Below are 27,010 nucleotides of genomic sequence, written 5' to 3'. Positions count from 1 at the left end.
ACTGGGTGTGGTGCATAAACAATCAATTCTGGAACACTGAAAATAAATTAAATAAAATGGGAAAAAAATTTAAAGCATACCTTGTCTCTACATTCCTTCTCCCAAAATAAATTTTAGATTCAGAAAGATAAAAATTCGAACATAATAAAAAACAGGGGAAAAAAAGAACACCAGGAGAAAATACAGGACAAAATTTTAAATCCTGAAATGGGGAAGGGCTTCTCTAAATGTGACTAAAATACCATAATAGAAAACTAACAGACTTGACTAAAAATAAAAACCTCCTTCAAGGTAAAGTCTCCTAAATCAAGTCAGAACACAGACAAAAAATAGGAAAAAATGTGGGAACATATGACTAAGAATATATTTTTTGTTTGTGTACTTTTGTACTTTCAAGTTTTCATTTAAATTCCAGTGCGTTGGGGCATCTGGGTGGCTCAGTTGGTTAAGCATCTGCCTTTGGCTCAGGTCATGACCTAGGATCCAACCCAACAATGGACTCCCTGCTCAGCGGGGAGTCTGCATCTCCCTCTCACTCTGCCGCTCCCTCTGCTAGTGCTCTCTCTCCTTCCCTCTGTCAAATAAATAAATAAAATTTTTTTTAAAATTTAAAAAATTCCAGTTAGTTAACATACAGTGTAATATTAATTTCGGGTGTAGAATTTTGTGATTCATCACTTAAACACCAAGAGCTCATCAAAAGTGCTCTCCTTAGCCCAGATATGGACCCTCAACTCTATGGTCAAATAATCTTCGACAAAACGGGAAAAAATATTCAATGGAAAAAAGACAGTCTCTTCAATAAATGGTGCTGGGAAAACTGGACAGCGATATGTAGAAGAATGAAACTCGCCCATTCTCTTACACCATACACAAAGATAAACTCGAAATGGATAAAAGACCTCAACGTGAGACAGGAATCTATCAGAATCCTAGAGGAGAACATAGGCAGTAACCTCTTCGATATCAGCCACAGCAACTTCTTTCAAGATATGTCTCCAAAGGCCAAGGAAACAAAAGCAAAAATGAACTTTTGGGACTTCATCAAGATCAAAAGCTTCTGCACAGCAAAGGAAACAGTCAACAAAACAAAGAGGCAACCCACGGAATGGGAGAAGATATTTGCAAATGACAGTACAGACAAAAGGTTGATATCCAGGATCTATAAAGAACTTCTCAAACTCAACACACACAAAACAGATAATCATATCAAAAAATGGGCAGAAGATATGAACAGACACTTCTCCAACGAAGACATACAAATGGCTATCAGACACATGAAAAAATGTTCATCATCACTAGCCATCAGGGAGATTCAAATTAAAACAACATTGAGATACCACCTAACACCAGTTAGAATGGCCAAAATTAGCAAGACAGGAAACAACGTGTGTTGGAGAGGATGTGGAGAAAGGGGAACCCTCTTACACTCTTGGTGGGAATGCAAGTTAGTGCAGCCACTTTGGAGAACAGTGTGGAGATTCCTGAAGAAATTAAGAATAGAGCGTCCCTATGACCCTGCAATTGCACTGCTGGGTATTTACCCCAAAGATACAGATGTAGTGAAAAGAAGGGCCATCTGTACCCCAATGTTTATTGCAGCAATGGCTACGGTCGCCAAACTGTGGAAAGAACCAAGATGCCCTTCAACGGATGAATGGATAAGGAAGATGTGGTCCATATACACAATGGAGTATTATGCCTCCATCAGAAAGGACGAATACCCAACTTTTGTAGCAACATGGACGGGACTGGAAGAAATTATGCTGAGCGAAATAAGTCAAGCAGAGAGAGTCAAGTATCATATGGTCTCACTTATTTGTGGAGCATAACAAATAACATGGAGGACATGGGGAGATGGAGAGGAGAGGGAGTTGAGGGAAACTGGAAGGGGAGATGAACCATGAGATACTATGGACTCTGATAAACAACCAGAGGGTTATGAAGGGGCGGTGGGGGGGTGGGGGTGGGGGGGGAGGTTGAGGAACCAGGTGGTGGGTAATAGGGAGGGCATGTACTGCATGGAGCACTGGGTGTGAGCCAAAACAATGAACACTGTTATGCTGTAAATAAACAAATAAAAATAAATTTTAAAAAAAGTGCTCTCCTTAATACCCATCACCCATTTAACTCATGCCTCTGACCATCTCCCCTCCATCAACCCTATTTGTTCTCTATAGTTAAGAGTCTGTTTTATGGTTTACCTCTCTATTTTCCCCCATGTTCATCTGTTTTGTTTCATAAATTCTACATGAGTGAAATCATACAGTATCTGTCTTTCTCCGACTTATTTCACTTAACATAATATTCTCTAGCTCCATTCATTTCACTGCAAACAGCAAGAAATCATTAATTTTTATGGCTGAGTAATATTCCATTACAGACAGACAGACAGACAGACACACACACACACACGGCACATATCTTTTTATCCATTCATCAGTTGATGGACATTTGGGCTCTTCCTACAATTTGACTATTGTTGATAATGTTGCTATAAATATAAACATTGGGGTGAACATATCCCTTTGAACCAGTGCTTTTGTATCCTTTGGTTAAGTACCTAGTAGTACAATGGCTAAATCAAGGGAAGTTCTATTTTTAAATTTTTGAGGAACCTCCATACTGTCTTCCAAGTGATTGCACCAGCCTGCAGTCCCACCAACAATGTAGGAGTGTTGCCTTTTCTCTGCAACCTTGCCAATATCTGTTGATCTTGTGTTGTTAATTTTAGCCATTCTGATAGGTGTGAGATGGTGTCTCATTGTAATTTTTATTTCTATTTCCCTGACAATGTGTGATGTAAGAATATATTTAATAGATGAAAGGTTCCTAGAAGTAAAAAAAATAAAAATAAAAATAAAACTCTCAGAAGAAAAATGGACAAAAAAACATAAAAAGAAAGTTCATAAAAAAACATAAATGGCCTTTCAACATACTAAAAGATGCTTAGTCTCATAAGAGAAAAGCAAATTAAAGCTAAAAGTCATTTGTAAAAATAAACAGATGGGACAAAAGTTTTAATACTGAGTTGGTTAGTGTGTGGGGGAGAAAACTGGCATTCTTACCCAATGTTGGTGAAAGTATAAATCACAGCCATCTTTATGTAGGCCAATCTGACAATTTTACTTCTAAGAATTAATCCAAAAATGCCTGCATATATACAAAATGCCTTATGTTCAAGGATACATAATGCAGCAATATTTAAATGCAAAAAATGGGAACAAACCAAGCGTCCACCAACAGTGGAACTTGTTGAATAGAATATATCCATGCAACAGATAATTATATAATTATAAAAACAAGGCATAATTATATACATTCAAAAGAAACCCTCCACTATATATTAAGTTTAAAAAGCAAGAAAAAGAATGGTATGTTACCATTTGTATAAAATGCTCCAACTTGTATAAAATTTTAAATAATATACAATACGTCCACTTTGAGGAATGGTAGAGTATGTCTTACTGGGCTAATCCTCCTGAAGGTAAAAACCACAAATCCTAGATTAAATTTTTAAAAATCTCTACCTGAAAACACTAGAAATACATGAATAGCTGGCAGAATCTGGAGAGACGTCTACACTTGAATAGCACTGGCTAATTCTTCTGCTTTCATAGCTTTATTCTTGAAGGCAGGTCCTAGTTGGAACTACTTGAGAAGGCCAAAAATTTGTCCTAAACTTAGTCTTCTTGTTCATTGTTTGAAATAAGGCAAAGTCAGAAACTGGAAGTAAGGCTAGGAATCCACGAAAGGAGAGAGCCTAACAAAGGAAACCCTGAAATCTAATAAACTCCATCCAAATTTTTTGCTGACCACTAAGCTATATTTTTCTAAGGTAGACTCTTTAACAGCCCAGCTAAGTCTAAAAGAACTGAACAAAGATTTAAACTGCTACCACAAAAGAGTAATCTGGAGGCTGAGTTAACCAAGTTAAAAACTTAGCATGCAATTACCATAAAGCCAGGAACTGCAGACATGGGCATGTATCCCAGAGAAGTTAAAAATTAGGTTCACCAAAAACAGGTACACAAATGTTTATAGCGGTTTATTTGTAATAGCCCAAAACCGTAAACAATGCAGATGTTCTTCAATGAGTGAAGAGCTTTCAAATAAACTGTGGTAACCCATCCCATGGAATATTGCTAAGCAATAAAAATGAATGAACTACTGATATATGCAACAAACTTGATGAATATCCAGATTATTATGCTGGGTAAAAAAAAAAAAAAAATCTGAAGAGGTTACATTCTGAATGATTCCATTTATGTAACATTCTTGAAATGACAAAATTATAGAAATGGAGAACAGATTAGTGATTGTCAAGGGTTAAGGATTATTTAGGGGTAGCAGGAAGAAAGTAGGTATGGCTCTAAGGGCAACAACAGGGATCCTTGCTGTGATGGAAATGTTCTGTATCTCTGTCTGTGTTAATGTCAATATCCTGGTTGTGATATTGTACTACAGTTTTGCAATGTTACCATTGGGGGAAACTGGGTAAAGGATACATGAGATCTCTCTCTGTTATTTCTTATCAATGTATGTGAATCTATAACCGATTCAAAGTTAAAACAATGTGGGATTTGCTAAAGCAATATTCATGGATAAAATTTATAGCACCAAATTGTCTCAGAAAATAAGTTTTAAATCAATGACCTTAGCTGCAACCTTAAGAAACTACAAAAAGAAGGGAAAATTAAATCCAAAGTAAGCTGAAAAAAGGAGAAAAAATGATCAGCAGAAGTCAGTGAAATAGAAAACAGAGCAAGAGAAAAACAATCAGTCAATAAAAACAAAGCTGGTTCTTTTATAACAAAATTAATAATCTTCTAGCCAACCTCCAGCAAATCTGTATCTATTTCAAAATACCAAAATTACAGAGATGGAAACAGATTAATGTTTGCTAAGGTTGGGTATTTAAGAAGTAGGGGGAAAGCTGTAACCAAGGAATAACATAAGGAAGATCTTTGTAGTGATGGAGTAATTCTTTATCTTGTTTTGAGTGGTGGCTACAAAAATCTGCCCATTTAATAAAAGTATGTATACTCACATTTAATATCTGATTCCTGTTTCTGATATTGTACTTAAAGATATAATCTTTCTGATATTGTACTTAAAGATATAATCATTGGGAAAAACTAGCTGAAGAGTACTTGGGTCCTCACTATACTACTTTTGCAATTTCCTGTGAATCTACAATTATTTCAAAATAAAAACCTTTAAAAAAAAAGTATACTAGCATTTAAACTATCTAGGGTTCAAAACTAGATTCATTAACCAAATACTAGAACCATGGTAAACCTAACAATTGTTACATATGGACTCTGAGTATAACTGATAAACAAGACAAAATAAAAACAAGGTTTCTGGAAAAAACAGAACATATATATATATATATATCACATAATTATTACATAAATTAATATATATAAAAAATATCAATAAGGAAGCATTTCTAAAAATTCACAGAGAACTGTACATGAATGTAGAAAAGTGGTAGGTCATACGTATGTCCTAAAGTTAACCTATTTATCCCCTCAAACTCTTAAAATGTAAGGTGAGGGAGATGGATAAAGTTTAATTCCCAAACTTGGTGGCCAGATATCTAAAAGACAAATATTATTGTCTGGTCATGGATTTTCTAAAGAGTAGGTACATTAAGGCTTACCATGATATTAGAATAAATGTATCATCCCCTTATCTTAAACAAAACCAAGAAAAATAACATCAGTTTTTCAAAGAAATGGAACAAATAATCTTAAAATTTATATGGGATCAGAAAAGACCCCGAATAGCCAGAGGAATGTTGAAAAAGAAAGCCAAAGTTGGTATAATCACAATTCCAGACTTCAAGCTCTATTACAAAGCTGTAATTGTCAAGACAGTATGGTACTGGCACAAAAACCGACACATAGATGAATGGAAAAGAATAGAGAGCCCAGAAATAGACCCTCAACTCTATGGTCCACTAATTTTCGACAAAGCAGGAAAGAATGTCCAATGGAAAAAAGAATCTCTTCAATAAATGGTGTTGGGAAAACTGGACACATGCAGAAAAATGAAACTGGACCATTTCCTTACACCACACACAAAAATAGAACAACAAACACAAGAACAGAAACATCGCCAAAGGCAAGGGAAGTAAGGGCAACAAATGAACTATTGGGACTTCATTGAGATCAAAAGCTTTTGCACAAAAAAAAAAAAAAAAAAAAAAAAAGCTTTTTCATAGCAAAGGAAACGGCCAACAAAACCAAAAGACAACTGACAGAATGGGAGAAGATATTTGCAAACGACGTATCAGATAAAAGGCTAGTGTCCATAATCTATAAAGAATTTATCAAACTCAACACCCAAACAACAAATAATCCAATCAAGAAATGGGCAGAGGACATGAACACACATTTCTGCAAAGAAGACATCCAGATGGCCAACAGACACATGAAAAAGTGCTCCATATCACTCGGCATCAGGGAAATACAAATCAAAACCACAGTGAGATACCACCTCACACCAGCCAGAATGGCTAAAATTAACAAGTCAGGAAACGACAGACGCTGGCAAGGATGCAGAGAAAGGGGAACCCTCCTACACTGTTGGTGGGAATGCAAGCTGGTGCAGCCACTCTGGATAACAGCATGGAGGATCCTCAAAAAGTTGAAAATAGAACTACCCTACAACCCAGCAATTACACTACTGGGTATTTACCCTAAAGATACAAATGTAGTGATCCGAAGGGGCATGTGCACCCAAATGTTTATAGCAGCAATGTCCACAATAGCCAAACTATGGAAAGAACCTAGATGTCCATCAACAGATGAATGGGTAAAGAAGATGTGGTATATATACACAATGGAATACTATGCAGCCACCAAAAGAAATGAAACCTTGCCATTTGCAATGACGTGGATGGAACTAGAGGGTATTATGCTAAGCAAATAAATCAATCAGAGAAAGACAATTATCATATGATCTCCCTGATATGAGGAAGTTGAGAGGCTGAGTAGAGGGTTTGCGGGGGTAGGGAGGGAAAAAATGAAACAGGATGGGATCGGGAGGGAGACAAACCATAAGACTCTTAATTTCACAAAACAAACTGAGGGTTGCTGGGGAGATGTGGGGTGTGGACAGGGTGGCTGGGTTATGGACATTGGAGAGGGTATGTGATATGGTGAGTGCCGTGAAGTATATAAGCCTGAAGATTCACAGACCTGTACCTCTGGGGCAAATAAGACATTATATGTTAATAAAAATAATTAATATAAATAAATAAATAAATAAAATAAAAAACAAAACCAAGAAATCTTACTGTACTAGGTAGCAACTAAACAATTTTGTAGATTTTTTAAAGTTATGCCAAAAATTGTAAATCTTTAAAGTATTTACAATGCTAAAAATTCAGTGATATCTGGCAAACATCTCCTAAAATCTATCCTTGCAGCTTTAAGTAGAATAGAGTACAAACTGTGTTTGTTTTTGTTTTTGTTTTTTTAATACTTCAGAGCAAGGCTTAACCCGCTGAGCCACCCAGGTGCCCCCCATTTTTTAATTAGATTATGGTTTTCTTTGCTATTGAGTTGTAGGAGTTCTTCATGAATTTTGGACATTAACCCCTTAGGAGATACAGGACATAAAAATGTCTTCTCCGGGGCGCCTGGGTGGCTCACTGGGTTAAGCCACTGCCTTCGGCTCAGGTCATGATCTCAGGGTCCTGGGATCGAGTCCTGCATCGGGCTCTCTGCTCAGCAGCGAGCCTGCTTCCCTCTCTCTCTCTCTCTGCCTGCCTCTCTATCTACTTGTGATCTCTCTCTCTCTGTCAAATAAATAAATAAATAAATAAAAATCTTAAAAAAAAAAAGTCTTCTCCCTATAAGTTGCCTTTGCATTATGTTGACAGTGTCCTTCTCTGTGTAGAAGCTTTTTTGTTTCATGTAGTCCCATTTGCTTAGTTTTGCTTTGTTTCCCTTGCCTTTGGAATCAGATGCAAAAAAACTCTGCTATGATTTATGTCAAGGAGATCACTGCCTATGTTTTCTTCTAGGCTTTATGGTTTCAGGTCTTACATTCAAGTCATTAATCCACTTTGAGGAAATTTTTGTATATGGTATAAAATATTGATCTATTTTCATTTTTTTACATGTAGATGTCCAGTTTTTCCAACATCATTTATTGAAGATACTGTCCTTTCCCCATTGTTATGTTCTTGCCTTCTTTATCGTAAATTAATTGACCATATATGTATGTGTTTCTTTCTGAGCTCTCTAGTCTGTTCCATTGATCCATGTGTCTCTTTTCATGCCAATACCACACTGTTTTGATTACTATAGTTTTGTAGTATAGTTTGAAATCAGGAGTTGATACCTCAGGCCTTGTTCTTTTAATAACCAACTGCTTTCATTATTCAAGGTCTTTTGTGGTTCCATATAAATTTTATAATTATTTGCTCTAGTTCCATGAAAAATGTCACTGGAATTTTGATAGAGATTGTACTAAATATATACATATGACATATGTATGGTCATTTTAACGATATTAATTCTTCTAATCCATGAGCATGGAATATATTTCCATTTGTCTATGTCTTCAAATTCTTTCATCAGTGTATTACAGTTTTCAATCTACAGGTCTTTCACCTCATTCATTAAATTTATTCATAGGCATTTTACTCTCTTTGATGTGATTATAAACAGGATTTTTTAAATTTTCCTTTCTGATAGCTCATTATTACTATATAAAAACACAATAGATTTTTATATATTAATTATATATTAATTTTAAATCCTGAAACTTTACTGAATCCAATTCATTAGTTCTAACAGGCTTTTTTGGTGGTGTCTTGAAGGTTTTCTATAAATAATATCATGATATTGGAAAATAGTGACAGTTTTATTTCTTCTTTTCCAATTTTGGTATCTTTTATTTCTTTTTCTTGTCTAACTGTCTTTATTAGGACTTCCAATACTATGTTGAAAAAAAACAGGGAACAGTAGGATTCCTTATCTTGTTCCTGATCTCAGAGGAAAGCTTCTGACCTTTCACTGCTGCATATGACATTAACTGTGGGTCGGTCATAGATGGTCTTGATTATGTGGAGGTACTTTCTCTCTATATACTCACTTTGTTGAGAATTCTTACTATAAATGGATGTTGAATTTTGTCAAATGCTTTTCTGCATCTATTGAGATGATCATATGTTCTTATCTCTCATTTTGTTAATGTGGCATATCACACTGATTGATATGTGGATGTAGAATCATCCTTGCATTTGTGGAATATATCCCACTAGATCGTGGTATAAGATTCTTTAAATGTATTATTGAATTCACTTCGCTAATGTTTTGTTGAAGGTTTCTTTTTGTTGTTGTTGTTGTTGAAGGTTTCTACATCTGTGATCATTAGGAATTTTAGCCTATAAAATTTTCTTTTCCTGTGGTATCCATGTCTGATTTTGGTATCAGGATAATGCTGACCTTGTAAAATGAGTTTGGAAATGTTCCCTCCTCTTCAATTTTTGGGAAAAATCTGAGAAAAGTAGGTATTAAATTTTCTTTGACTGTATAGCAGAGTTCACCAGTGAAGCTGTCTGGTCCTGCTTTTATTTGTTGGGAGGTTTTTGACTGATGAGTCAATCTCCTTACTGGGAATTGTTGCAATCAGAATTTCTATTTCTTCATAATTCACTCTTGGAAGATTTTAAGTTTCTAGGAATTTATCTATTTCTTCACGGTTGCCCAATTTGTTGTCCTATAATAAATTGTTCACAGTACTTCTGTGGTATCAGTTATAACTCCTTCTCTTCTTTCATTTCTAATTTGATATATTTAAGCCCTTTTTTTTTTTTTTTTTGGTTAGTCTAGCCAAAACTTTTTGAATTTTCTCTTTCCAAAGAAAGAGCTCTTAGGTTTCACTTTTCTATTTTCCTTTGTCTTTCCTATTGTCTTTTTATTCTCTATTTCATTTATTCCCATTCTGATCTTTACTATTTCCTTCTTTCTATTAACTTTTGGCTTGTTTATTATTTCTCTAGTTCTGTTAGGTATATAGTTAAACTGTTTGACATCTCTCTTGTTTCTGGAGGTAGATCTGTATGCAATGAAATTTCCTCTAGAACTACTTTTGCTGGGGTGCCTGGGTGGCTCAGTCATTCAGCGTCTGCCTTCGGCTCAGGTCATGATCCCAGAGTCCTGGGACTGAGCCTCGCGTCGGGCTCCCTGCTCAGTGGGGAGCCTGCTTCTCCCTCTCCCACTCCCCTGTTTGTGTTCCTGCGCTTGCTGTGTCTCTCTCTGTCAAATAAAAAAAATCTTAAAAAAAAAAGAATTGCTTTTGCTGCATCCTGTAGATTTTTGTATGCCCTATTTCTGTTTTCATTGTGTCCAGTTACTGTCTGGAGTTCTCTCTTGATTTCTTCTATGACCCATTGATTGTTAATAGCATGTTGTTAAATCTTCAGATTATTCATCATTTTTCTGATTTTGTTCTTATAATTTAAATCTAGTTTCACACAATTGTGTTAGGAAGGGATGCTTGATATGATTTAAATTTTCATGCATTTATTGAGACTTGCTCTGTGGCCTAACACATTATCTATCCTAAAGAATGTTCTGTGTGCACTTGAGAAGAATGTATATTCTGATGCTTTTAGATGGAATGTTCCATATATATGTATTAAGTCCATCTGGTCTTAAAGATGTCACTTAATATATTTCCTTACTGATTTCCAATCTTGATGATTAATGTAAGTGAGATGTTAAAGTCCTCTACTATTATTGTATTGCTATAATATCTACTTTACATATTCCGGTGCTCCTATTTTAGGTGCATATACATTTACACATGTTATATTTTCTTGCTGGATTGATTACTTTATCATTATGTACTGCCTCTCTTTGTCTTTAATTATTCTGTTTTAAAGTCTGTTTTGTTTGATATATGTATAGCTACACTAGCTTTTTGTTTCCATTTGCATGGAACATCTTTTTCCATCTCTTTGCTTTCAGTCTATACGTGCAGTTACATCTGAAATGAGTATCTGGTAGGCTGTATATAGATGTTTCAGGAATTCAGACTGAACATGTTAAGTCTGAGATGCATAACTGGACATCTAAATGGGCAAGTCCAGTAGGCAACTAGACATAAAGATCTGTTCAGAGAAGTAGTTCAGGCCGCAGTTATAAATTTTAGAGTCTTATCACAATGATGGCATTTAATGCAATGAGGCTGGATGGGACCATCTAATGAGCCAATCTAGATAAGAAAGAACACATCATGGTCTAGGCTCTGGACCACTACAATATGTAGAGGTCAGGGATATCAAGAGAGATCAGCAAAATCAACTGGGAAGTTACAGACAGAAAGGGAGACAATAAACTAGGCATGTATGTTTATCCTGAAAGTCAGGGTTTCAAAGAAAGTGTGATCAACTGTGACAAATAATGATGATAGGTTAAGTAACATTGAGACTAAGATAATGTCCATTAGACCCAGCAACAAGGAGGTCACTGAGGAGTTAAGGATAGTTTTGGTTGCAGTGAAGGCAAGTATCTTTGGAATGGGTTCAAGAGAACCAGAGGACAGAAACTAGAGACGGTGGGTAAAGATAAGCATTTGAGAAATATGATGACAGCTGAAAAGATAAATGGGACTATGGAACCATTTTGTTTTGTTTTGTTTTGTTTTGTTTGAAGATGGGAGAACCACATGTTTATATATTGATGAAAATAAGCCAATAATAAAAGAAGAATTACTGGAGTAGTATTTTAAGAGAGGAAAGAGATGGACTTTGGCACACAGGTGGAAGGAATAACCTTGGCTAGATCATATACTGTAACTGAGGAGAAGCTTGAATTTTGGGAGCAGATGCAGGTTAGGTTGGCTAATATACTGGCAGGGAAGTAGGAAGTTCCTTTCCAGTTACTTCAATTTTTTTGGTGAAGCAGAAAAATAGATTGTCAGCTGTGAGGATGAGTAAGAAGGAATAATAAGAAAAAAGAAAATATGAAATAGTTGCCCAGGAGTAAATTAAATTATGCAAAAGGTTAAGACAATCACACACATTTTCTGGCAGAAAACAAGAGTAAATCTGGTATCTGAATTTTTCCCTGTATCATATGCTAGTGGTATGTTCCACCATCAAGTTAGGTTTAGCTCCAACTCCTATGCCTTCTATATCTATGGTTAAATAACGGCTGCATGCATTCATAGCCCTCGGATACTATGATATTCTTAAATTTCAAGATCAAATGATATTCAGTACTCTGTATTTAATGATGCAGGAAAATATGTAAAAAGTTAGATTTATGTACGTTTGAGATCAAATTAAGGATACGAAAAAAGAAAAGGCTAATAAATACATAATTAAATACCTCACTTTCCCAGACAAAGGAAACCTGTTAATAGTGTGCTTATACAAAGCATCAAACAATATATCCTACAGGCAGAATGATGCAATTCTTTTACTCAAAAAGTTACACTTATCACCTGACCATACTGTTATGATGAATCTGTATTACAACTATTCAGAACAAGAAATAAGAAAATGTAAAAGAATCTCCACAGCTTCAAAATACAGAAATGGAAGAAAAACTTCCAAACTCGTTCTATGGGGCCAGCATTACCTTGACCCCCAAACCAGCCAAAGGCCCCACCAAAGAGAATTACAGATCAATATCCCTGATGAATATGGGCGCCAAAATCCTCACCAAGATACTGGCCAATAGGATCCAACAGGACATTAAAAGGATTATTCACCATGACCAAGTATACTTATTCCTGGGTAGCAAGGATGCTGCCCAGGTTCAACACTCACAAATCAATCGATATCGTATGCCACATTAATAAAAAGAAAGGACAAGAACCATATGACCCCCTCAAATGATGCAGAAAAAGCATCTGACAAAATACGGCATCCTTTCTTGATTAAACTCTCCACAGTGCACAGATAGAGGGAACTTACCTCAATATCATAAAAACTATTTATGAAAAGCCCGCAGCGAGTATCATTCTCAATGGGGAAAAACTGAGAGCATTTCCCCTAAGATCAAGAACACAACTGGAGGGGCGCCTGGGTGGCTCAGTGGGTTAAGCCTCTGCCTTCAGCTCAGGTCATGGTCTCAGGGTCCTGGGATCGAGGCCCACATCCGGCTCTCTGCTCCGCAGGGGAGCCTGCTTCCCCCTCTCCCTCTGCCTGCCTCTCTGCCTACTTGTGATCTCTCTCTCTGTCAAATAAATAAATAAAATCTTTAAAAAAGAAGGGGCGCCTGGGTGGCTCAGTGGGTTAAAGCCTCTGCCTTCGGCTCAGGTCATGATCTCAGGGTCCTGGGATCGAGCCCCACATCAGGCTCTCTGCTCCGCGGGGAGCCTGCTTCCTCCTCTCTCTCTGCCTGCCTCTCTGCCTAGTTGTGATTTCTCTCTGTCAAATAAATAAAATATTAAAAAAAAAAAAAAAAGAAAAAAGAAAAAAAAAGAACACAACTGGATGCCCACTCTAATCACTCTGTTCAACATAGAACTAGAAGTCCTAGCCTCAGCAATCAGACAACAAAAAGAAATAAAAGACATTCAAGTTGGCAAAGAAGTCAAACTCTCACTCTTCGCAAATGACATGATATTTTATGTGGAAAACCCAAAAGACTATCTACCCCAAAAGTGACAGAACTCATACAGCAATTCAGCAACATGGCAGGATACAAAATCAATGCACAGAAATTAGTTGCATTTCTATACACTAACAATGAGACTGAAGGAAGAGAAATTAAGGAACAGAATCCATTTACAATAGCACCAAAAACCACAGATAACTAGGAATAAAACCAGCCGAAGAGGTAAAGGACCTATACTCAGGAAACCACAGAACACTTATGAAAGAAATTGAGGAAGACACAAACAAATGGAAAAACATTCCATGCTCACGGATTGGAAGAACAAATTTCATTAAAATGTTTATGCTACCCAGAGCAATCTATACACAGGTCATATGCAGCAATGCAAACCCTATCAGAATACCATTAACATTTTTCACAGAGCTGGACCAAATAATCCTAAAATTTGTATGGAACCAGAAAAGACCCTGAATAGCCAGGGGAATGTTGAAAAAGAAAACCAAAACTAGTGGCATCACGATTCTTGACTTCAAGCTCTATTAGAAAGTTATAATTGTCAAGACAGTATGGTACTGGCACAAAAATAGACACACAGATCAGTGGAACAGAAAAGAGACCCCAGAAATGGACCCTATGGTCAACTAATCCTTCACAAAGCAGGAAAGAATATCCAATGGAGAAAAGACAATCTCTTCGATAAATGGTGCTGGGAAAATTGGACAGCCACATGCAGAATGAAACTGGACCATTCTCTTACGACATACCCAAAGATAAACTTAGAATGGATGAAAGACCTCAATATGAGACAGAAATCCATCAGCAGCAGCTTCTTTGACCTCATCTGCAGCAACATCTGTCTAGTCACGTCTCCAAAGGCAAGGGAAACAAAAGCAAACAAACTTTTGGGACTTCATCAAGATAAAAAGCTGCTGCACAGCAAAGGAAACAAACCTAAAAGGCAATCTACAAAATGGGAGAAGATATTTACAAATGACGTATTACCTAAAGGGCTAGTATCCAAGATCTCTAAAGAACTTAACAAACTCAACACCCAAAAAAACAATCCAATCAAGAAATGGGCAGAAAACATGAACAAACATTCCTCCAAAGACAACAGACATATGGCCAAGAGATACACCAACAAATGCTCCACATCACTTGGCATCAGCAAAATACAAATCAAAACCACAATGAGATACCACCTCACACCAGTCAGGAATGGCTAAAATTAACAACTCGGGAAACAGCTGTGGTGAGGATGTGGAGAAAGGGGAAGCCTCTTACACTGTTGGTGAGAACACAAGCTGGTACAGCCACTCTGGAAAACAGCACGGAGGTTCCTCAAGAAGTTAAAAATAGAGCTACCCTATGACCCAACAATTGTACTACTAGGTATTTACTTTAAAGATACAAATGGTAGTGATCCAAAGGGTGAACACCAACGGTTATAGCAGCAATGGCTACAACAGCCTATCTGTGGAAAAGAGCCTAGATGTCCATCGATAGATGAATGGATAAAGATGTAGTTCATATATACAGTAGACTATTACTGAGCCATCAGAAAGGATGAATACTTATCATCCAATGTAGATGGAACTGGAGAGTATTATGCTAAGTGAAATAAGTCAATCAGAGAAAGACAATTATCATATGGTTTCACTCATAGGTGGAATATAAGAAACAATACAGAGGACCACAAAGGAAAGGAGGGAAAACAGAATGGGAAGTCATCAGAGAGGAAAAAAACCACGAGACTCTTAACTATAGGAAAGAAATTGAGGGTCGCTGGAGGGGAGGGAGGGTGGTGGAATGGGGTCATTGGTGATGGTCATTAAAGAGGGTCCATGAGGGGCACCTGGGTGGCTCAGTGGGTTAAAGCCTCTGCCTTCGGCTCAGGTCATGATCGCAGAGTCCTGGGATCATGCCCTGTATCGGGCTCCCTGCTCGGCGGGGAACCTGCGTCCCTTCCTCTCTCTCTGCCTGCCTCTCTGCCTACCTGTGATCTCTCTCTGTCAAATAAATAAATAAAATCTTAAAAAAAAAAAAAGAACCTTTAAAAAAAAAAGAGGGCACGTGATGTGATGAGCACTGGGTGTTATACACAACTGATGAATTACTGAACACATCTGAAACTAATGATGTACTATATGCAGGCTAATTGAATTTAAAGAAAAAAAGAAAATTCTCCACAACACCTTTTCATCCAAGTCTGAACTACTGACAGCACTGTTAAGATGAATTTCTGCATTACCATGGAAAAAACAAAATATACATTCCCTAGTACCTTTTCATCCAAGTCTGAACTTTTTACGTGTTCAATGAAGTCTCCCAGCTTTTCACTTTCACAGGTCTCATTAGTAACTTTCTCTAAGGAAATGTTTCCACCTTTGGAATCATGTTTAATTTCATTTGCTGAAAAGAAATAAGATTCAACTATAGAAACTTTATGCAGCAAAATAACTAAATCACTGAAAGACTGTTCTGAAAATGAGTTAGAATTGAGACTCTTTTAAAATCCAATGTGACAAACATTTTAGTTTCAGCAAACTATACAATTACTCCTCCCTCTCTTTCAAAATAACTCCATTATATGATATAAAAAGAATTGGTAGTAAAACAAAACTGACAAATATCAAGACAAATATAAGGATGTTTCCTATGTCCAGGTACATTCAATATATTTTTAAAACTTGAAAATTAAAATACAATTAACTTTCAAAATATTGCCTATGAAGTAAGGATCCAGGTATTTAAACTTATGATTAACTATTAATTATAAAAAATTCTAGTAATAATTCAGATTTAAAATGTGACAAAGCTTAAACATATATTTCCATTTCAAAATAAGGCCACAAAAATTTCTAAGGTCAATGATCTATCTTTTGTAGATAATGCCTGACAAAGTTACTTACTAACTAATCAAATGGAAAATTTCTCAAACTCTTATCTGCCAACCAAACAACTAAAACTGAGGAAAACTGACAAACCATAAAACATATATACTGAAAATGTCAAATTTTACCTGCTGATAAGGAAGCACAGATCTCTGACTTCATCAATCCAGGATCCAGTATAGGAAGTTTTCTATTATAAAGTAAACAGAGCTTGAACATTATAATGGATTCTACACAGAATTATCTACTTCTCTAAAATTATATACTACCAGCTTTAGTAGCTGATGAATATCAGCTCAAGTCCTCCAAGGACAGAGTATTACACTGGAGCTCAGAACCCAGCATACCCAAGTAGATTCCTCATTTGGGTCTTTAATCACACACATATGCTACAACTGTCAGGGAGTGCTGCCATTCAAATTGTTACTCAGAGAGAACCTGATGATATATATCAAGCATTCAAAACAATTTTGAAGTATCATACCAATATAAGCCGATGCTTAACTTCTATTCTGAAGTATGTATATATACATACATTACTGACAACGTAAAAGGAATATAGTTTGAGAGCAGTTTGACTTTTTTTTTTTTTGTAATCTCTGAAGACAACATACGGTCTAAAGGTCAAGGGTATGGAGATCAGAGTTTAACAAACCTGGCTTCAAATATTGTTCTGCCACTAAACTATGTGAACTATGGCAACATTATGTAATTTCTTTGAGTCTAACCATATCTGTAAAATGGGAATTTTCAACTATCCATGAAGTTATCATGAGAATTAAATGAGATATAATGTTTTTAAAGTCAATAGCATAGGGATGTTTGGATGGTTCAATTGGTTAAGCGACCCTTCAGCTCAGGTCATGATCCCAGGATCCTGAGATCAAGGTCTGCATTGGGCTCCTTGCTCAGCAGGGAGCCTGCTTCTCCTGCTTCTCTCTCAGCCAGCCTGTTCATGCTCTCTCTCTCTTTTCCCCTGACAAATAAATAAAATCTTAAAAAAAAAAAAAAACAAATAGCACAGACTCGACAAATGAAAACTACTCAAAATCAAAGAGCCAAACATAATTCCATTTTTAAAAAATTAAAAATATGTAAAAGCAAACAGAATAAAATATAATAAACATCCCTAATCCCACCATTTTTATTCATTTAATAAATAAGTTTTATTAAACCTATCCAGGGACACCTGGGAGGCTCAGTTGGTTAAGCTACTGCCTTTGGCTCAGGTCATGATCCCAAGGTCCTGGGATCAAGTCCCACATCGGGCTCCTTGCTCAGTAGGGAGCCTGCTTCTGCCTCTGCTTGCTGTTCTCCCTGCTTATGCTCAGTCTCTTTGTCTCTCTTTCTCTCTGACAAATAAATAAATAAAATATTTTTAAAAAAACACAAAAACTATCCTACAGCTCTATGACTGTTCATTGGTTCAGGATTACTTCCTACCCATGAAAAAGAAAAACCAAAGAGAACATTTTATATACATCATTCTTTATAAAGTCTTTGGAAAACATGAAGTTTCGTTCCCTAACATAAAACCCTAGAAACAATCAGAAAAATATATTTAAGGAATGAGAAGATAATAAATTCAAACAGAAGACTCATAATATGCAAATCTCCTTCCTTAATTATTTCCCTCTTTTAGACTCTGCCTACTAAATAAATAGCTCCATTTTAGTATTTCAATGGTCTCTCCAACTCAACATGTCTAAATTTCACATCATGACCAGAACACATCCCCAATCCTGCCCCTTCATATCAGAGAATTATGACTTTCTTTGAAATAAGAGAGAAACCAAGTATCATTCATAATTCCCACCTCTGATTAATCTGTCAGATTAATCAATCTTCATGTCCTAAATCTCTCTCAAATACACTCCCACTTCTGTTTGAAGTCATCTTGTCCTTTAGCCTAATTATTACAATAGCTCCCTACCAACTTATTCTCCACGCCAGAGCTACAATGATTTTTAAAATGTAAATCTGGTCTATTTAAAAGTCCTTTGGTGAATCCTTATGCTCTTGGGATAAAGTTCAAACTCACAATGACTTCTAGTGTAGCTAGGCTGGTCTATTATGCTTGTTGTCCTGGCATATCTTATTAAAAATTCATTTCACTCCCAAAAGTTTTTCAGTTCAGAAGATAAATTATATGGTCATCCTGTTTGAAAGGCCCTTAATGACTGCGATTTTTGCACATTTTGTAGCTTTATTTCTTGCCATACAAGCCCTAAGCCATGGGAACGTTATTGCTATTTCTCAGTTATGACATGCCTTTCCCTGTCGGCCTTTACATTGGCTATTTCTTCTATGACAAAATTCTAATTACTTTTCTTCACCAATCGGCTAAATCCTTCTAATCCTTTAGTGTTCCTCTTAAATGTTACTTTGACCAGGGAGCCTTTAACATCTTGTACTTCTATCATATTTGATTGTACTTGCTTAATTATCTGCCTCTCTTGGAAGATGAAAATCTCAGTGAGGACAGGGCCCATGTGTACCTACTTGCTCTCCATATACTTAGCACCTAACATCTTCCTGGCCCAACACTAGGGAGACCCAAATGAAGATGCCTCTCTTCTATCTAGGGAATCCCAGTATAAGGAAGGCTCACATATAAACAGACATAATATACTGAGATATGTGCCAAGAGAACTACTGGAACAAATTCCTAGAATAACAGCTCAGATGAGATTTGAATAACTGAATAAAAAGAAAGGGACTTCCAGGTAATGAAACACGCAGGGGCTCCTGGGTGTCTCAGTTAAGTGTCTGCCTTCAGCTCAGGTCATGATCACAAAGGCCTAGAATTGAGCCCTGCATCTGACTCCCTGCTCAGTTAGGAGTCTGCTTCTCCCTCTTCCTCTGGTTCGCCCCCCTCCCATCCGCTCATGCTCTCTAAATAAAAATCTTTTTAAAAAATTAAAAAAGGGGGCGCCTGGGTGGCTCAATGGGTTAAAGCCTCTGCCTTCTGCTCAGGTCATGAGCCCAGAGTCCTGGGATCGAGAGCCCCACATCCGGCTCTCTGATCAGCAGGGAGCCTGCTTCCTCCTCTCTCTCTGTCTGCTTCTCTGCCTACTTGTGATCTCCATCTGTCAAGTAAATAAAAATCTAAAAAAAAAAAAAAAATTAAAAAAGAAGAAAAGAAACATATGCAAAAGGATTCAAGTACACGACATACTGTGAAAACAGTGAGCTGCTTGTGCTTATCTTTCATTAGCCTTTCACTCCCCTTTTCTCCCCACTAAAACCAGTTGTCAAAGAGAATGAATGAAATCCACTAAGAGCCTTAAAAAAGACATGCCAAGCAATTTAGACTCTATTCTCAGGTGGCTAAAAGCCACTGAAGCAATGTAGCAGTCACTGGCAGATCAATTTCTATTTCCGAATATCACTCTGTGGAGGATAAACTAAGAGAATTCAGGAAGATTAACCAGGAGCTCATTACAATAATCTAGAAGAAAGATGAATAAGACAGTAGCAGTGAGAACTGAGAGGAAGGAAAAACTGTGAGAGATATTAAAGTAATAACATGAATACAATTAAGTGGCTCAAATAGAGAAGAATTGAGGGATGTTTTTGCAGTTGCTAATTATTCTGAAAGTTACATTCTTAAATAGGTATACCTCCACACACATAGACAGTTATTCCTGCAAATAAAACAAAGCCATAAAAAGGTACAGCAAATGTACTACTTTAATTTGAAAGTACTATATTAAAATAGTAGTTTTATTTCCGGCAAAGTTTAAAAGTGTGAGAAATTTTTACTATGAATAACTCACAAGGAAGGTAAAATTGCACATGCCACTCTTATTAGGAGTAATTTAGTTTTGTTTTGAATTTGACAGTCAATCTGAGTTTAAAAAAATAATAAAGCAACATAATAATCCACACAAATTATTTTACAGTTTTGCACTGGTGGAGTAGAAAGGTATAGCTCTGCCTTGACAGAGTGGGAAGGTTCAAAAATGAATAGAAGGAAAAATAAAATAAGATATAACAAGAAGGGAGATAAAGCATAAGAGACTCTTAATTATAGGAAATAAACTGAAAGTTGCTGGAGGGGAAGTAGGTGGGGAGATGGGGTAACTGAGTTATGTGCATTAAGGAGGGCACTTGATGTAGTTAGTGAGCACTGGGTGTTACACACAACTGATGAGTCACTGAACTCTACCTCTGCAACTAATATGTTAATGTTAATTAACTGAATTTCAATATAATAAAATTTTTTAAAAGTGAAAGGTAAGGGAAAGAAAGGAAACAAACAGACTTGGGTGAGGCTACAGAAGAAGTACAGAGATGCAAAAGAGAAGATCTGAGCAAAAAAGAGAGGAGAGTAAAAAAGGCTTCTGAACAACTACATGGATTACATTAGATTTATCCTCTAACCAGAAGCATTTTACAAGGGGATGATGAAGTTTAATGTGTTCCACCCAGGAACTGTAGTAAAGAAAATATTATTTTTGTAAATCCACTGTTTCACATATTCTTAAATATGTACTGGATTATAATACAATTATGTATCTTTACTAAGGTCAATCGACAAAAAGGTGGAACAGGAGTGCTCTAGAATAATTACTAGCAGAACAAGTCTGAAAACTATTGCCCAAGAAAAATTCAGAATGTTACTGCTTTTTTAAGAGTTAACTATATGACTTGTGGTCAATGCTCATTTATTTATACATTCACGTACTCTGTCTCTGAACAAGGCTGCCAAAAATTTACTAGGGCAATTATTCTGCAAATAACAAGTGGCCAAAAGCAGAGAAATATTATCCAATTCATTGGCCAGAGGTTGCCTGACCCGATGCCACAGTGCTAGGTCCCCTAATACTACAAATGATCACTCCGCCAAGAATACTATATATCCTGTCAAAGACAAAAAAACAATGGTTTCCGTGGTCCAAGAGAAAAAGGTGAAGTCAGAATGACACTTTAAAGAGAAAGAGATGAGACAGAAAAGAGATCAAAAGTAAATAAATGTTCTGTGGCAATCTGTAGAATAATTGAATTAAAGCCATAAAAATAACCAAAATGCCAATCTCCCAGCATTGTTTTGGGCTGGGGAGACAAACTTCAGAGCACGTTACTCTGGGCTCAGATCTCAGCCCTTACTAACTTACCAGCTGCATGTCCTTCACAGAGTTAAACACCAATTTTAAAGGGAGCTAGTTTTGGAGGACCTGAACACACATTTTTCCAAAGAAGACACACAGATGGACAATGGACACATGAAAAGATGTTCATTATCACTAACCATCAGAAAAATGCAAATCAAAACCACAATGAAAGATCACTTCATACCTGTCAGAATGGTTAAAAGCAAAAACACAAGAAATAACAAGTATTGGTGAGGATGTGGAGAAAAAGGAACCCTTGTGTACTGTACAGCCTCTGTACTGTATGGAGGTTCCTCAAAAAATTAAAAATAGAGGGGCGCCTGGGTGGCTCAGTGGTTTAAGCCTCTGCCTTCGGCTCAGGTCGTGATCTCAGGGTCCTGGGATCGAGCCCCGCATCGGGCTCTCTGCTCAGTGGGGAGCCTGTCTCTCCCTCTCTCTCTGCCTGCCTCTCTGCCTACTTGTGACCTCTCTGTCAAATAAATAAATAAAATATTTTAAAAAAATTAAAAATAGAACTGCCATATTGGCATTTGAACTCATCTGTACAGAACTGATGCATAAGTTCCAATAATGCTCCTACTGAAAGAAAATGAAAACACTAATATATGCACCTCTGCTTACTGCAGCATTTACATTAGCCAAGATATGGAAGCAACCTAAGTATCCACTGATAGATGAATGGATAAGTTAGATGTGGTGTACACGCGCGCGCGCACACACACACACACACACACACACACAATTATTCACAGCACTAAAAAAGGATGATCATGCTATTGCAACAACATGGATGGGTATCATGTGACATCAGTTAGACTGAGAAAGACAAATTCTATACGATTTCACTAATATGTGGAATCTAATAAACAAATGAATAAACAAAACGCAGAATCAGACCGATAGAGAATAACCTAATGGTTGCCAAAAGGACATGGAGTAGGGGAACGGGACAAGTAGGTAAAGAGAGCAATAGAGACAGGCTTCTCGTTATGGAATGAGTAAGTCATGGGAATAAAAGGCACAGCACTGGAAACAGTCAATGATATTTTAGTAGTGTTGTATGGTGACAGATAGTAGCTATACTTGTGGGAAGCAAAGTATACGGTATAGAGATGTTGAGTCGCTATACTATATACCTAAAACTAATATAATATTGTAAGTCGACTATACTCAAAAAAGTTACAATAAAACGATAGGGTCAGTTTCAAACTCATAATTATTTTACTAAATAAAATAATATAAATGATGTATCTATCATAGGGTAGACACTATATATTAGTTTTGACAATTGAGTGTAAAATTTTGCACTGCAGAATGTCTCTGATACTCAGTGGAAAGGGAGAATGGAGCAAGGTAAGCATTCTGAAAGGCTAGAGTCCAAATATACAAGGGAGAGAAAGACTGCCCTGTGAGTCATTTGAATGGCCTTGGTACCAGGCATTTTTCCCTCTATAAGTTTGTGTTTATTATTATCGTCTCCAGAACATACAATGTTCCTTATGGATTTAAATCCAATTTGCAAAGATGGTGTAACTGATCCTCACTGATCACCAGCATCAGTTCTGTACAGATGAGTTCAAATTCTGATGACCAACTTTCCAACCTTCTTAATCTGGCATCACCCTACTCATCCTGTCTTATTTCCCATTATTCATCAACATTTATTTGCTTTAGAAAGAAAGGATTCACTGTCTCCACTTATATATATTCAAATCTAGATGCCTGAGGAATAGCCTACTATAGAAGAAATTAAAAGTTTAATTCTCTCCCTTCCCTCAAAGTATGATGGATTGAACTTGCAAAGGTAAATGACACATGGACATTTCCTACACTCACGAAGTCCAAGAATTTAACAGATGAGAGAGATGTAAATTATACTATCATAAAATCAGTGCCATAACCAAGGTAGCAAAAGGTGCTATGAGAACAAAATGGCTCCTAACTCTGAGTCAGGAAATGCTTCATAATCTGCCCTACCATTATGTTTCTTCCCCCACCAAACTTTTTAACTTCTTCCCCTTTGTTAAATCTAAATCAATCCAAACTTCAAGAATCAGTAGAAATTTTGACTTTCCCAAGAAGCATTTTCATCTCTTTTTTTCTAAACTATTAGTATTCTTAGTACTTTAGTTTATATATTTTTATTTCAGACACACTGATTTTTTTCTCCCATGGCTACATAATAATTCCCTTGAATACTTGGCAGATTCTTAAAATCTCAATGATCCACTGAATAATATCATTCAACTGAAATTTTAGGATATAATAAAATTGTGATTGAAGATAATCCTATATTCTAAGTCCAACACTATTATATTCTCTGATCTCCAACTGTATTTACAGGCAACTTCAAAAATTTTACCAATTTCACAAATTATACATTGACAAGCTCATCAGTTCAAGTGTTAGTTCCAATATGATTCTAACAACCTGGATTTTAATATGGGCTTTACCCACTGCAGAGATCAACAATGAATAAGCATTCTAACATAAACATCTTAAAAATTGTCCCTAACATGTCTGAGAGCACTTTACCCAATAATTGAATTAACAGGTTTTTCTACCTGTTTTAACAAAAGAGGAAGTCCAGAGCTTCTAACAGTATTTGGGCCTAACTCTCCCACCTCTAATTTCTGTTCCTATAAAATGCAAACTCAAGTCTAACAGGCTTCAACCTCTTACTGTCTTAGCATGAGGAAAAAGTAATATATGAACTAGCAACTGGTTGATAAAAGGGAAAGAAGTGAAATTTGAAATTATATTTTAAGCTTCATTTAGTTCTAGAACCATCAAGAACTTTCTGCACAACTATTAGCAGATCCTCTCGTTATCAGGCCTCAACTTTTCCCTGTTAAGTTTATCCTAGCACTGTAGATGATTATAAAACTGGTATTTCTATTGCAGAAAACATTTAAAATAACTGAGGAAATTTTCAAGTTTACTTGAAAACCAAAAGAAGAATGAAGAACCAGAAGAAGATATGAAAGAAAAGAAGCCAATAAAAGTATTAATTGGTGCTTTTGAAATAAAGAGAAACGAAGTTCAAAGACAATCAGAAAATTCATCTGAAGTAAATTTGATACTGCAAATCAAACTGGTTCACCTTGTCTAGGAGAAACAACTGACAACAGAGGAGGAAGACGGAGCAGGAAAAGAAGACAACAATGGTGGAAGCAGTGGCAGCAGTTTAAAGGAGTGAAAGAGAATTAGTTTGGCTTCAGACTTTTCCACAACAACACTCAAAGCGAGAAAACAGGTAGAAAAGACTATATAGTTGTAAAAAGGAAAAACATAAATTGAAAATTTTATACCCAATTTGCTCTTAGACAACATTCCCACGTATCCAAGATATTAAAGAACAGAGCTATCATGAACTTTTCCTGGAAAAAAAAAAAAAAAAAAAAAAAAAAAAACGCTTTTAAAATATAGCCAACTAAATAGTCAATATTAGAGGAAAGTAAAAGGATTGGTGGTAGGAAACTGAATCAATTTAAATACATAACTAAGAGTAAGAGTCTTTGGGAATTCAGATTATTGAAGAGAATGTTAATGATAAAAGGCTTAACAATATCAAACTTTTTTCTTTTTTTTAAACAAAAATGTTGGAGGCAAAACCAGGAGAAAAAGCCAAAATGTACTGTTATATTCATCTTTCATGTCAGGAAAGCAAATGCTGCAGGCTGCTATCTGAACTTAGAACACAATTTTTAAAAGTCATGATCAAATTCAAACTTTTAAATAATCTTATTAACTTAAAAGAGACACTTAGAAACTAATCTCCTGTGATAGAGAACTGTATTGTTTCAGCAATCCCTTTAGGTTTGCCTTAGTCCCTATACCCTTAATTAAGAGTTAATAAAAGTAAATGTTTTTACTAAAAAATGGCAAGCTACAATTTTTCTAAAATTTATATTTACCTATATGCCTAAATAAATACAAATTGTTGGCAATTAATTTGTTATTGGGGTGGTAGTTTTAGGATTCCCCATTTTATACTTTTACTGTAACAAACATGTATCACTTTTTCAAAAATCAGCCATTATACTAAAAACAAACAAACAAACCCAGCAAACTTCCTGCCCAATTCATAGTTTTCTCTTTCTACCTTTGGTGATAGGTCTTTATCAACATCATACTAGCTAACTGAGATGTCTTCTCTTAAATAGAAGATTTGTTCTAATTTCCCTTTGAATTCCTCAAAGGAAGCATGGTATAACAAGAGTTAAAATCACGTTCAAAAACTACCTTCTAGGGGCCCCTGGGTGGCTCAGTGGGTTAAAGCCACTGCCTTCGGCTCAGGTCATGATCCCAGGGTCCTGGGATCGAGCCCCGCATGGGGGGGGGGGGGGGTCTCTGCTCAGCAGGGAGCCTGCCTCCCCCTCTCTCTGTGCCTGCTTCTCTGCCTACTTGTGATTTCTGTCTGTCAAATAAATAAAATCTTTAAAAAAAAAAAAAACTACCTTCTATTAAACCCTTACTCCTCACCCAGTGCCATGCTAAAACCAAAATCCATTCTTTGATTTAACCTGTGAGGCAAGTATCTTCCCTTTTTACAGATATGGTAAAATAATTTGCCTAAAAGGTCTCATAGCTGCTAGGTGGCAAGGAGATTAAAAAATTATAAGGAGTACAAAGGTCAAGTTCTTGACCACTAATTTTTTTTTCTTAAGCCCTTAATTCTACAGTAAGACAGACCTAAATTAAATCCAGATTATGTTATTAGCAGTGTGACCCTGGACAAGTGACAACTTGTCATCTTTACTTTTTCCATCTTCAAAATGGGCAGATTATCAACCCTATCTCATTACATCACTAAAAATAAATAATAAAGCTCTTAGTCCTCCATTTAGCAGAAAGTATTCTATTTTTGAGAAGTAACAAGTTCTTAAAACACTAAGAACATCAAGAAGAATATGATATCACAAAAGGAACCAAATAAAATTTATAAATACCAGAGAGACTTAAGTCATGTAGCAGTGAATCTTAGCAGAAAATGTTTTCATGTTTCCTTTTGAGTCTGTTCACAAAACGTTCCTTTATTCAAGTATTGTAACATATAAATTAGAGTTTAAAGAATCATAAAAGTTTAGTAAAATGTGACATAATATAAAATTTGGACCAACCAGAATGGATCAAATTCCTGAGCACAAAGGTTACCACTTGGTTCCATTTTTAAGTTGCCTCAGGCAAACTTGCCCTCTTTGGGGGCTAAATCATTTAGAACCATCACCTTAAAAAGCAGAACCCTGAGAAAATGCTACTTTCCTCTGAAAACTGGTTTAACTTTTTATTCTACTCTCAAGTCCTAAATACATCAAATAAACTTTCTAAGGCTTCTATGTTCCTTAAAAAATTAATTTTTTATCTAAGAAGGAAGCCACAGAAGATAGGCTAAAATATA

General features: G+C 36.1%; 1 protein-coding gene across 1 annotated transcript in view; it reads right to left on the bottom strand.

The window, feature by feature from the left end:
- The window catches only part of TOPAZ1 (testis and ovary specific TOPAZ 1), a 115,075-nt gene that overhangs the window by 84,204 nt on the left and 3,861 nt on the right, over positions 1 to 27,010 (bottom strand). The window contains 2 exon segments of the mRNA XM_046002152.1: positions 15,883 to 16,010; positions 16,621 to 16,682. Coding sequence (XP_045858108.1) covers positions 15,883 to 16,010; positions 16,621 to 16,682 — 190 coding nt within the window.

This window comes from Meles meles, chromosome 4 (genome assembly GCF_922984935.1).
Source record: "Meles meles chromosome 4, mMelMel3.1 paternal haplotype, whole genome shotgun sequence".
In the NCBI taxonomy this organism is placed as follows: domain Eukaryota; kingdom Metazoa; phylum Chordata; class Mammalia; order Carnivora; family Mustelidae; genus Meles; species Meles meles.
This window is presented reverse-complemented; position numbering and strand designations above follow the sequence as displayed.